We start from the raw sequence: 13,191 nt of genomic DNA, 5'->3' as shown, positions 1-13,191 counted from the left end.
AGGTGTCATTAGGAGTATACTGGGAAAATTTGAGAAAATAAAGATAAATGTCAAATTCCTTCTCTTTGAAGCATATCAGGAATAACTAGTGTTGTATAACCCAAGCAAAATATATTGATTTTCTACGAAATAATATTTTAGGTACTGCTTGATGCTACAGGATTATCATGATTGACTTAAAAGATTCTAAAGAAAACTACTATTATTAGTACTAAAAGATGGACTTCAAATATATTGTTTTCATTTATAGTTTACATAAATACATAATTGATCATTAACATTTTAATGAAAAAGTTACCCTTAACAGTTGAAAAAATTAAAAACATTTACTGACAAAATTAGTGTTTTTATATGATTGAAAAATAGTCTGTAATGTAATATATGGTAGAGTTATGATCCAAATAAAATTTCTTTAGAGTCATTTCTAACCAGGTTTATTAATTTAGTAAAGAAATAGTTATTTACTAAAACAGGATTAAAATCCCCTTTAAGACATCAAAGTAAAGTATGTTTAATATTCTATATGCTATATATATCTGTTGTTTCTGAAATACCTATTTGCTTTTTAAGCAAATTGAATTTAAAAAACTTTTCATAGAAATGCTGATATATTCTGAGTCATATGGAATGAAAGTTAGGATTTACTTTAATTAAATTTGTGTTTTATAAGTGGTATTTTTAAAACACAAAACTTCCAATTGCTGTTCAGCAAAGTTATATTCTTTGCAAATGTTTTCAATGGTACCACTGTATGTTTTTCTCTTCAGTATTTCTTGTGTAAAAGTTTCGTGCGGTATCCCTCCTACTGTGGAATATGGCCAGGTTGAGGCCCCTAACTCTGAATATGGTAGTTCTGCTGTATATAGCTGCCAACGAGGTTTCATTAGAGAAGGGAAACCTAGTGTAGTATGTAACAAGCATGGAGAATGGCATGGTGAGCTCCCCAAGTGTGTACCAGTCTCTTGCCCAAAGCCAATTGCCCCAGATAATGGAGTTGTGGAGGGTGAATATTTTACCTATCAGAATGTTGTGCTGTATAGATGTCTAGATGGTTATCAACATTTTGGTCAAAATACAAGCTTTTGCCAAGAAGATGGCACCTGGAGTGGAGAGACACCCGTCTGTCTGCGTGAGTCACTCTTTTTTTTTCTCATTACTTTCAACATTAGAAGTACTTCTTCAGAATCATATGTGATGTCTTTTATTTTAGACATCATTTAGATAGATAGCAATATCTATTAAAGGATTTTATTGTAACTGTAGCAATTAAATATGTTAAAATAAAATAAATGATAGTAATAGAAAATCATCATATTTAGTTTAGACAATGAATATAAAAGTTTAGAATTTTGTTTGAACAGCTTTTTAACCATTCAGTGACAGATTTCATTTTGTAAATCATTCACTATCAGTTGGGTCCACATGTAGCACCATATTGAACAATTTCTTATTTTTGCCTACTATAACATTCATTGTAAATAACAGGCAGAACAATTTGATGAAATTACTCATTTTCTGTGTAAAATACATAGAAAACCTCAGCAGTATTTCAAGACGATACCACACCTTTTCACACAGTTAAGCTATCTTCCCTGTGCATCTGGCTTAGAGATTTGCATGCTACTAACTTTTAGTGAACTCTCACCTAATCTCACGAGATTTCTCGTGAATTGTGCTGTTGCATGATGATGTCATTATGCAGCAAAAGCTCTCCACGAATAGAAGGGCAACTCACCTCCATGTGCACTAATTTCCTCTATGCAATTACACTCAAATCTTCATTTTGTCTTGGCACCGAACACGTCAGATGTGTTTTTGTCTCTTCAATTTAACGAGATTGAACTCACAAGTTCATGTGACATCTACTACTACTTGTGTGAGTGAAGAATATTTTCACACAGGTTATGTATCAACTATGGCTTCTGGATATGCATTGACTGAGGATGACATTACAACTATTGTACATAGGGTAGTAGGTCCCCTTATGCAATCAGTATCTTTAGCTCTCGTTCCTTCTTCAAGTGTTTCTATTCCTCGTATTCAGTTTAGCTTTGGAACTTCCTTTTCTGGTTGAGGAAGACTCTCAAACTTCCTAGGTTTATCAGAACCTAATATCACAGGTATGTATCGTTCTTTCTCTTTCCCTTGTGTCATGTGACTCTTCTCGTTTCCTCCTTCATAATCCAAACCTTAATGACATTTTATTTTTTACTCCTCCTGAAATTAGAATTCATACTTATTCTATTCTTGACCAACTACATTTCAGTAATCTCATGCCTTGTTCTTCAAGTCTATCTGATTCTTATATCCTCATTCTGAATTCCACTTTCTTCATTCCCAAAATTTGGAATCCCTCTTTGGCATCAGTTTCACTTTCCAGTGCCCAATACTCCTGTCTTCACTTGATCCTTCTTACCATGCTTCATTATCTCTCCTTTCTCTCCACTTCATGTCCAAGGCATTCCACCCTACCACTGATGATATTTCTGAGAATTTTCATTCTTTTCTCTTTTCCATTTTGACCAATTCCACTTCTTCTGCCCTGTCCCTGCTCACTTGACTCCTCTATTGTTGGGTAAGGATACTCTCCTTTCCCAAGTTTGATTTTATTCTTTATTTTTACAGAATCTTTGCCTTGTGTCTTTCTTTGCCCTGAAGATTTTGGAATTATTTCTGTTTCTATTGAATCACAGGCAGAGGTTTCCTATAATCAATATTCACTTTTATCCTTAGTTTCCACATTGTCCCAATCCTCCTCCACCTTTGTACATTGTCCAAGCCCCTTTTTGTTTTCCATCTTTTGATTCCCACTTTCCAGCTTCCTCTTCTACCTAGTGTTAGACCCACTAAGCTTTTTGGTGAGTACCACATTGGGTCTGGTCCCGTGGGGCCTGTCTATCATGGATTACACACCTGTGGTCACACTTTTCCATCAACAGATGAGTTACTCTAGGTAATATGAACTTTTTCTCCATTTATCTCCCCTTCATTTCTTAATTCTCATCCTCTTTCCTTTCCTCTCTATCAGTCTATCTATCTACAACATCTTGAGGAGGCTTTGTTGGACTTGCTGGACAAGCACACCATAGAGAGGATGTAGAACGCATCTCCAGAGTTTTACTCTTGTCTCTCTATGGTTCCTAAAAAGGCTTGGGATTGGCATCCAGTTATCGATCTTTTGCTCCCTCAGTTGCTTCCTGGTTGTTCCACACTTTCACCTAGAGTGTGGATAACCAATGTCAACATTTCAGATGTGTTCTGCATATCCCCATTTCAGTGTCCTTATGACATTTCCTTCATTTCATCCATTAGGATCGTATCTTCCAGTTTTGAGCTTTTCTGTTCAGCATTTGTCAGTCCCTTCTGTCTTCAACTGCATTTTCAGGGCCTTTACTCACCATCTGAACAGACAAGGACTGCAATTTCTACATGGACAATTGGCTTCTCCTTTCCTACTCCTAAGAAGGGTCCTTCTTTTATACCTCCCTTCTTCTATGGGAAACTTTCAAATCTTTCCTCACTTACACTCAAAATCTTGTTCACCTAGGAGTTTTATTCAACTCCTTTCTCAGCTATCTTAACCTTCTCCAATCTGCCTGAGAGCTCAGGAACTACTGGCCACCAAGATTTACACCTCTCCTTCTCATACTGCACAAGACATTTTATCACTTTTGGGTACTATGGCTTCACTGAAACTGCTTACCCATTTGAGTCACACACATATGCACCTTTTCCAATGGTCCTTGCACTACCAGTGGGACCTCTTATGGGAACCTTTAACCTCACTGTTCACCTGTCTCCTCCTCTACTCAGTGATCTGTCTCAGTGGCTGGACCAATCCAATGCCATCCATGGTGTTCCATTATCTCTACCCAAATCAGACCTCTTCACTGATGCATCCCTCTCTGGTTGTTGAACATCTCTAAATGACAATCTCACATTTGCCACATGGACTTTGGATGAGTGCTTTCTTCATATGAATATGCTCAAACTTCTGACAGTCCATCAGGCAAGTTAATATTTCTTACCCCTCCTAATGAGCCACTTAGTTAGAATCAAATCGAATAACTCCATGTTTGTTTCCAGTATCAATTGCTAAGAGGATATTTGATTGAAACCCCTTTGCTTTCAAACCCTGTACCTTTTCTATTGGGCCAATTCTCAATGGGTTCATCTCATTCCCTGCTGTATTCCAGATGCTATTAACCTGGTTGCAGACCACCTCTTTTGTTCAGAACACATTTTTCTCATGTAATGGTCTCTTCACTCTCAGATATTTCCATTTGGTGGGCTCCCTATTGGGACTACATGTATTGATGCCTTTGCCATGCCTCTCAATTCAAAGCTTCCTCTCTTCTGGTCTCCTGTTCCTAATCCATAGGCCTTGGCCATCGATGCTTTTAGCCAAAACTGCTCTCATCTATTCCTTTATTTATACCCACCTCTCTGTCTTTTACTGCAGGTCCTAGCCTTGATTCGTGACACTTCTTTTTGTGTCCTCTTGGTGATCGCTTTCTGGCTTGCTAAACCATTGTTCCCTCTACTGTGCCACCTAACAACCTGACCCCTCTTCCTCTGATACCCTTTTAAGATTGAACCTCACACATTTCTGTTACATCAAGAATCTCGTTCCTCCACCTTCATGTTTGTTATTTGTCCAGTCCAGCACTCATAGACCACATTCTCCAGTTGTGTAGCTTCTTTCTAATTCTTGTTGCCTTTCTATTATATCAATCTACCAATGTAAGTGATGTGTCTTTTGTTGTTGGTCCACATGTCATCCACGTCCTCCTGACTGCCCTATTGTCAGCCATCTTTCCACTTTCTTTGCATGGCTGTTTGAACATAGATTAGCAGTCTCCACCACTGCTGATTATCAGGGACTTTTTTCACAACATTTATCCTTTCTTGATACCACAGGTTATTTTCCTCCCCAGTTCCCACCACCTTGTTCCATTCCTTTCTTGCCCATAGACCTCCTTGCCCTCTTCCGTTCCATCACTCTCATATTCGTCTTTGTCTTGACCAGTCCTTCCTCTCTAAGACTTTGGCTACTTAGGAAGGTAGCTGCTATTTCTCTCCTATCTCCCTTCATTCTGTTTCATACCTCTGTGATTGAAAGACCCAGACTGACTAGTATGCTCTGTCAGTGTCATTCATTGCTACTTATCTCATACTTCATACTTCCAAGGCTTCTATCACTGACTCTTGACTCCTTGGGATTCCTCTTCTTCCAGGGACATCTCTCTTTTTAATCTTACAGGTTGGGTCTGTCAATTTCTATGTTTGGTCTACTCCTCATTGGGGGGTTGATGCTCACAGACTGTTCCACATTTTCCCATCTGGTTCATCACCTCATTCATTCCTTCACCGCTCATTTCCAATGGCCACTGAATGACATCCTTCGGGTGGGTATTTGGGCTAACTCCACACACCTTTGTTGCTCACTATTTTCACCATCTAGCAGTCTCATCTCTTAGAGGTTACTGCCTGCTACCATTTGCCATTCTACAGTCTATCCACCATCTCTAGACAGGTGAGTACATTTCCGTTTTTATACAGCTTTCATTTATGGGGTTCCACCAGGTGGCTGGTGGTGCCTCTCTGGGTATATTTATTTTCCCAAATCTGTATCAAGCCAGGATAACGGAAATCATTCATACCATCTGCCCTGGCTCCATATATCTGAGATGGAGTGTTCTGCAAGGGCACTTGTGATATTCTAATGGTGGATTCTGTATATGACTGTTGTCTGAGACAGATTGTAACTATTCCATAGACCATCATGAATAAAACCAGCACCAAAGGGTGTTCTGCCCACTTCCCTGGCTCTTGGCTTTTCACAATAGGGTTACATAGTCACCCATCGCACTGTCTACAGTAAAAAAAAAATATCTGAAATGAAGTATCATTGAAGATCTGGACCCTTTTTCTCATTAAGTGGAGCACAGAAGATCCTTGCCACTAACCATTTCCTAGTTGGTGGAGTAGTAGGCCATGGAGAATCCTCACTGATTGGGACCTAACCACTGGGACTAGAACAAGGGGTGCCAATACAATGGAAAGTGGGACAGTGGTGACACTATCAATGTAGTGCAGGTCATTTCTTGTATAGCTATTCCACATGCCATTTGTGCCCTTATTCTGTGGCCTGAGTGTTCATTTGAGTTGAGGTGAGTAAAGAGTACAGTACTGTTCTCTATTTCTGCAGTGTGCAACTGTCCAGTGGAGTTGAGGTGAGCATACACCACTATTCCACACCCTCATCCTGCAGTCGTGTCTGTTCAGTAGAGTTGAGGTGAGCACACTCTATGCATATGTTCCTTCCTCTTGCAGATGTCACCTTTTCACTTGAATTGAGGAAAGTATGCACTACCAAATCATGTCTACTTCCTGTACTTGATGTCCATTCTATTGAGTCAAGATGTGCACACACCATACCCCTATCTGTGCATGAATACTGTGCCCTTCTCCTACAGTGTTAGCTCAATAACGTCTGCTGGTAGAGTTGACGTGAGCACGCAAGATACAATCTTACAACAACACACATATAGGCTCTCTTACATCTTGTGTTCAAGTACTTGGAAGGCCATGTTCTTATTCTACCCATACCTGTAACTTGTTTGCCCCTTCCTCCCTTCTTCCCACACAAAGGGTATACCTTTGAAGAGATGAGATGCAGTCTCCCATGGGTGTGTGTGCCCCTTTAGAGCCCCTGCAATTGGGTGTCACACTCCATGAGCTTCATTCAGGTGACTTCAAAGTGGGATTCTAGCTTCACTGTGTGAGGAGGTGTGGTATTGTCTTCAAAGTTACATTTTCCTTACCTGAAAATGTATTCCAAATAGATACTCACCTCCTTATACAAATTTCCACCTATCATTCCCATTTCCAGTGCACATTTTCTTATTTAACTATTGGTCTCTCGGTTTTGCTGCATAATGACGTAATTATGCAGTATCTCAATTCAAGAGAAATATCGTGAGATGAGATTGAAGTTCACTAAAGGCTAGTGGCCTGCAAATCTCTAAGGCCAGTGCACAGGGAATATAGCTTAACTGTGTGAAGAGGTGTATGTATCTATCAAAAATACATTTTCAGGTAAAGAAAATGTTAACATTACTAGAATTAATTAAATATTGAAGATATATTTGTTTACAATTTTTTGTAAAAGATGTTTTTAACTGGGCTGGCCATGGTCAATTATACTGTTTAGTCAAATGACAGTGTCAAGACAAAAACTGAAATTTCTATTTAAAACTGATCATTCAGGTGTTTTCTGTGAGCCACTAAAACCACCTGAGAATGGTTTCATTCTTCAAGATGAATCTGGCAGTCATTTTGGAGCACGAGTAAAGTTTTTATGCAAAGAAGGCTACATACTTTATGGTTCGGAAACTTCGCAGTGTCTTGCTGATGGGACATGGAACAAAGAATTACCAGTGTGTAAAGGTAGAATGTTTGTTTGATAATATACATTGTTGAGTTGGTTTCCCTTTCTGTGTATAACACACACACACACTGATAACTTAAATTAAGTTTGGTTATTCGTGATAAACTATAAAAATATATAAATGTGGATTTTAATATCACATAGAACCAAACTTGATGAATCTTTGTGCATGTTACATTCTTATTGTTTTGTTTACACCAGTAAAAAAGAAGAAAACAGTTTAAAACTTTATCATAATTATACTTCTAAACCTTGAGCTTACTGACTCATATTCAACATAATATCACACAAAACTTGTGGGTTACTTGTAATAACTTTGAAGCTCAAAACTATAAGAGAAACAAATAACTTTTTGTAATACTTGTTACATGCAATATCCTGTGGAAAAGTACAATCTATATAATATCATATGTTTCAGTGGTTACCTGTCCACCTCCACGCTTTCCAGCACATATCATTCCATTGGAATATAAGGAGGACTTCACGTACAAGGATAAAGTAACTTTCCATTGTAAACCTGGTTATAGGGCAACAAAAGAACTGACTGTTTACTGTCAGGCTGATGGATCTTGGACTGATCACTTTGGTGGCTGTAAACGTGAGTCATAACATAAACATGTTTATTCGTACAATGCATATCAGTAAATTCTCATAATTGAATGCTCTGTAGTACACATGAAATATACACATTTCAGTCATTTTGTGTGAGATTTTGGTTAACAGCTATCTTGAAGACCCAATTTCTTATGGTACATTTAAAGCTCCACACCAAATAACTTGATTCATTGTGCATCAGTCTATGAAATTTGCATGCCACTTGCTTTGAGGTAACTTTCACTTAAAAAACCTGTGTTTAACGTAAACTGCACTAGTGCCCTTCACCAATGGAAGGCTGACATAACATCCTTATGCAGTAGCTGTCCTAAGCATGTATACTTGAAATAACCTCATTCTTTTCCTTGGCATTGTGTTGAACAGACATGTTTTTAAAACTATTAATCACTTCTGTGAGATTTGTGATAGCTTATGAAACTTAAATTTAGTTCAAGTTTAACTGGTTTCCTTAATTTTACTAAAAACAATTTTTTCTGCTTACCCTACACTATGAATTTTCATGTACCGGATGTACTGGTGGCTTCTACTTTGTCCTGAGATGGAGCTGATGTTACTCACATGGAACCTGTATCTACTGTGGCCAATGAAGTCCCAATATCTGAAGAGTATGTAACAGCCATTGTTCAGTGAGTTGTGGGTTCTCACATGCATGCTGGGCCTCCTCCTTCTGCCTATTTGGCTGACATTCCTTCTCCCATGTTTGAACATGACCAGGATGACGATGATTTTCACCAAAGTTTGCTTCAGGCACTGCTTTACCTGAGGAAGAAAATCCTAACCCTTCTAAACTCTCTCTTGACATTATTCCACGGCTGTGTCCTTTCTTTTCCCCATATTTTTCTATTCCTCTCATTCTTTTTTCTGGCCCCCTCCTCATTTTATTTCCTGTAGAGCCTGCCTCACTAGTAGATGATTTGTGCTGTCTTTGTCTACTTCCAGCTATTGTTTCTTGTTCTTCTCTTTCTGATAAGGAACAGGTAACTCCCTTTCTTTGTTTGCTATACCCATTACTCAGCTAGGTGACATTATATCTCTCTTTCACCAGTAAATCCTGATGACTCTTGGGTTCCTTTACTTCATGTACCTCCATCTTCTAACTTTCTTTCCCCCTCCTACATTAATTCCCATGCCAATGCCTTTCTGTTCCAACTTCTCATTGATCAATGTTTTCCTCATCCTCCTCATCTTCATGATTCCTTTTCTATGGCCTTTGTTCATGACCCTTCTACTTTTCTTGAACTCCAGGTCCTTGAGCCCCTTCTATCCACTTGGGGTGTTTCTCTTTCTCCTTCTTTTGTTTCTTATTTTCCAGCAATCTACTCATCTTTGTCTTACCTTTACCCAACAACTTTATTCTATACTCCAACCTTTCACTTCCTCACCAAAATCTCTTCATCGTGACCCAGATAGTTTTGTAGGGGACACCTATTCTTATCTGTTTGCCACCTTAGCATGTGTTTTCTGTAATTTCACTGTTCTAACCCATTTTCTTTCATTTTGGGGACCTTCTCAGTCAGAATGCTTTCCTTTTGGATGTCTGCCTTTCTTACTCTTATTTCTGCGATCTTTGCAATACCCATTGCCAAAACTTATTGCCCATTTTCTTACAGATGAGGTCTTTGTGGGTGTTCCTGACTCTTTGAAATCACAGGCTGAGGCTGCTTGACAGCATTCTTGTATAATTTCCCTGGTTTCCTGACTCACTAGACCACTAGTATTCTACCCATCCTTGGGAGTCACATTAGGCTAATCCCTCTCCTTTTCCTTTTCCAGTTGCTTCTTTTTGTTACTTCCCCTCACACAGGGCAACCCAATTATGTTCTTGGTAGTAACTCTTCTTTAAAGCTGATCCTCAGTTCTGTGCCTATCTTTGCCCACCTGTGGTCTTACTACTCTAGCGACTCTTAGATTGTGCAAATTCTTTTTCAGTTTCTGTTCCTACTCCACCTCTTCTTTCATTTAATCATCTCCCATTCTTTGCATCTTCAATGTCTTCAGTATACAATGACTTCTTTGTTGGTGGTGGATGCTATAGATCTTATCTACTACTCCACATTCCTGACTCTTTATCATTACCAAGATGATTAAAGATTGGTACCTTGCCATGGCTGAATCACTTTCTCATTGCTCCTTGATTCCACATGGATGGCTTTCTCAACCTGCATTGAATCCTCTCTCCCAGGCTGTATTTATGTATGAAATAAAAATGTGATACGTGTATGTTTTATGAAATAAATCTGATTGATGAATAAATTCTTTTACATAAAAAACTAACAAAACAATTTTAAGTTATCTTTATTGAAATGTTATCCATCATAACTATTATTATACCAATTTGCTACATCATCTGATTACCTATACATTTATACAGTAGATAATGTTCAAACGATTTGGTTTACCTATTCTCTCCTTAAACACAAAATAGTTCCTTATTCTGATGATGAGTTTAAGGATGACATGAAGTTTCTACTTGCAAATAAACATTACACAATTATGTCTTAAGTTATTTCTTTATTTCTAAGGCATGTATAATACTACCTCTTTAGCATCCACCCCCTAAAGATACTAGCCATTAAATTATATCTTGCAGATGAGTATGTGGTCTACACTTGACACATTCATCTCCTATTATTTATGTCATTGGGCAGTTTGTGTGCCTCTGTGTTTTGACTCCCTCCTATTGTCATTCTTCAGTCTTCCCAGAGGCTCTAGTGTGGTGAGTTTTGATTGTTGAATTTCATCTCCAACTTCATCAATGTTCTGGTTTCATCTCTATGCCCCTCAGATATTTCGTGGCACTGCCATACGTGTACCATTCTTTTTCAATGACAATAAAATAAAAGAAGTGGAAAATCCACCAGAATGAGCATAGCTTCATGAACTAAACAATACATGCCTTCTTTGGTGTCATGGAATACCTCTGAGTGGCCAGCATTGCCTCACAGGAAGTACTTAACTGAAATCTAGATAAAGCAGGGGGAGTATGGAAAGTATTAAACCAGTACTCAATGCTCACTGTTGAGATGGAGTTTTCTGCAAGACTGCTTTGGTGATATATCTGTAAAAATGATGTAGCAATTGCCACACCCTTTACAAAAAAAAAACAAATAACATAGACATCACCAAGTGTAGTTTTTTCTTTACACCAAGCTCACTCTTGCTGTCTTCAGCTATAGTAACCCCCCATTACACTGTCTCTCAGTGGGGACCCAGTTCCAAATGATCATGCCTGATAACAGTGGTCTGCATACACTCTCCAGTATCCCCCCCACATTTATTTCTCTCCCTCATTCTTTTAGTGCAGCATGGAAGAACCTTTACTTCCTTAGTACCAAGCTGTTGGAGATGTCGATATGAAGAGTTTCCTCTGTGAGTGGTGCCTTCCTCCCGCCCCATGTGCTTTCCCATTTCTGTTGCTACTTCAGAAAGGAGCTCATCTTTTTAAATTATCAGAACTAGCCACTCCACCATCTTCAGTATGGGATTCTAGCTCTTAGTGGTGCAGAAAGAAAGTAATATTTCTGAAGTTAATATTTTCCTTACCCGAAAAATGCATTTCACATGGATACTACTTATCTCTCTACACCACCTCCCACCCATCTTCCCCACCTTTGGTGAAATTTGTTTTTGCCTCTTCAAGAATGAGGCTAGTGCTCACAGGGATTACTGTGAATGGATGTTATGTTGCCCTCCTATTGGTGGAGGGCTACAGTATTGTGATGATTATGCCATAGCCTATTGCAATATACTTAGAGATGTTTATTGGTGAAGGTTTGTTCAAGGCTAATGACATGTGCAGGAAATTTCACGGCAATTGTGGATGAGGTAATAGCACTTAATGGTGCAATGAGGTAAGTATCTCTCTGAAATACATTTTCAAGTAGGGAAAATATTGAATTCTTTATCACCAGAGAGAGAGAGAGAATACCACTCTTCAGTAACTCTTTTAGTAAGTCAAAACAAAAAAATTATCATTTGAAGGGTGTTTTAATGTATTTTTATTATCAACAGAGTGAGTACCACCCTTCAGTAACCCTTTATTAGGTCAAAACAAAAATGTTGATGAAGTTCATTGCTTGAATGATGTTTTATAATGTATCCTTATTTTCACCAGACATTCAGAAATACTTTTTTCAGTTATTTCCTCACTATGCATAACAAGGCAACACTATAATGTGTTGTTAAGCATATATATATGGAAATACTTAGTTGGAGAATGTTTCCAATCTGATGGTGTAAAATATATCAGCACATTCAAAATTACTGCTTGGTCTTGTTCTGAACATAAAAGCTGTAGTTATCATCACAATTTCTACTTCAAAAATAACTACTTACTTTAGTCTATAATCAAAATACACCTTTGTTTTAAATTCCACTGGTGTACTAACTTAGAATAACAAATACATACACCATTAATGATACAAATACAGAAAATACATGATTAAAACAGCTTATGCAATTAATTTTTTCTTACATTTGCTACAATAATGTATATCTTCCTTGATAAAGCTAGTGCTGTATTTTTTACGTAACTACATTTATTGTACTTTCAGGTGTTGCCTGTGGCCGCCCTCAAGTCACTGATGGAGCTATTGTGCTTGGTGCTTCCTACTTCTATCGAGATCGGGTGGTCATCAGCTGCCCTCCAGGAAGTCAACTGAATGGTTCAACCATCCTGACTTGTCTTGGTGATGGTACTTGGAGTGGAAATCCAAACTGTGTTGGTCAGTATGTGTAATATTATATCATATTGTAAGAATAGGTAATAATATACTTCATAACTGTTAAGAACAGACTTTTAACATTAAATTAAAGCTGACATTCTTAATGAGAAAAAAGGTATATTCCAATATGATACATAACATCCACTCGTATATAGCTTTTCAGATTCAGTGCTGCCATCTATATGCTAACTTTCACTCACCATTTTTCTGGTGGCACCTATTGGTTGGTCAAATTGTGGTTTCCTTTTCTCAGCCTTCTGACTTTCTCCCCTTCTGCTTTCCTGCATCCTTCTGGATTGTAGTTGACCCACAATGTACAGTATGATGTGCCATAGCCACAATACACATATATCACTTCCTGATGCAGATTAAGAACTGTGTTTGTACATTCTGCCCATT

The 13,191-nt window shown here is 38.1% G+C and overlaps 1 protein-coding gene across 1 annotated transcript in view; it reads left to right on the top strand.

Moving 5' to 3' along the window:
* The window catches only part of LOC106478401 (sushi, von Willebrand factor type A, EGF and pentraxin domain-containing protein 1-like), a 133,905-nt gene that overhangs the window by 112,238 nt on the left and 8,476 nt on the right, over positions 1-13,191 (top strand). Inside the window, exons 33-36 of the mRNA XM_013938945.2 lie at positions 768-1,129; positions 7,273-7,452; positions 7,872-8,051; positions 12,622-12,792. Of these exons, the coding sequence (XP_013794399.1) occupies positions 768-1,129; positions 7,273-7,452; positions 7,872-8,051; positions 12,622-12,792 (893 nt within the window). The remainder of the gene's footprint in view (positions 1-767; positions 1,130-7,272; positions 7,453-7,871; positions 8,052-12,621; positions 12,793-13,191) is intronic.

Source organism: Limulus polyphemus, unplaced genomic scaffold (genome assembly GCF_000517525.1).
Source record: "Limulus polyphemus unplaced genomic scaffold, Limulus_polyphemus-2.1.2 Scaffold208, whole genome shotgun sequence".
NCBI lineage: Eukaryota > Metazoa > Arthropoda > Merostomata > Xiphosura > Limulidae > Limulus > Limulus polyphemus.
This window is presented reverse-complemented; position numbering and strand designations above follow the sequence as displayed.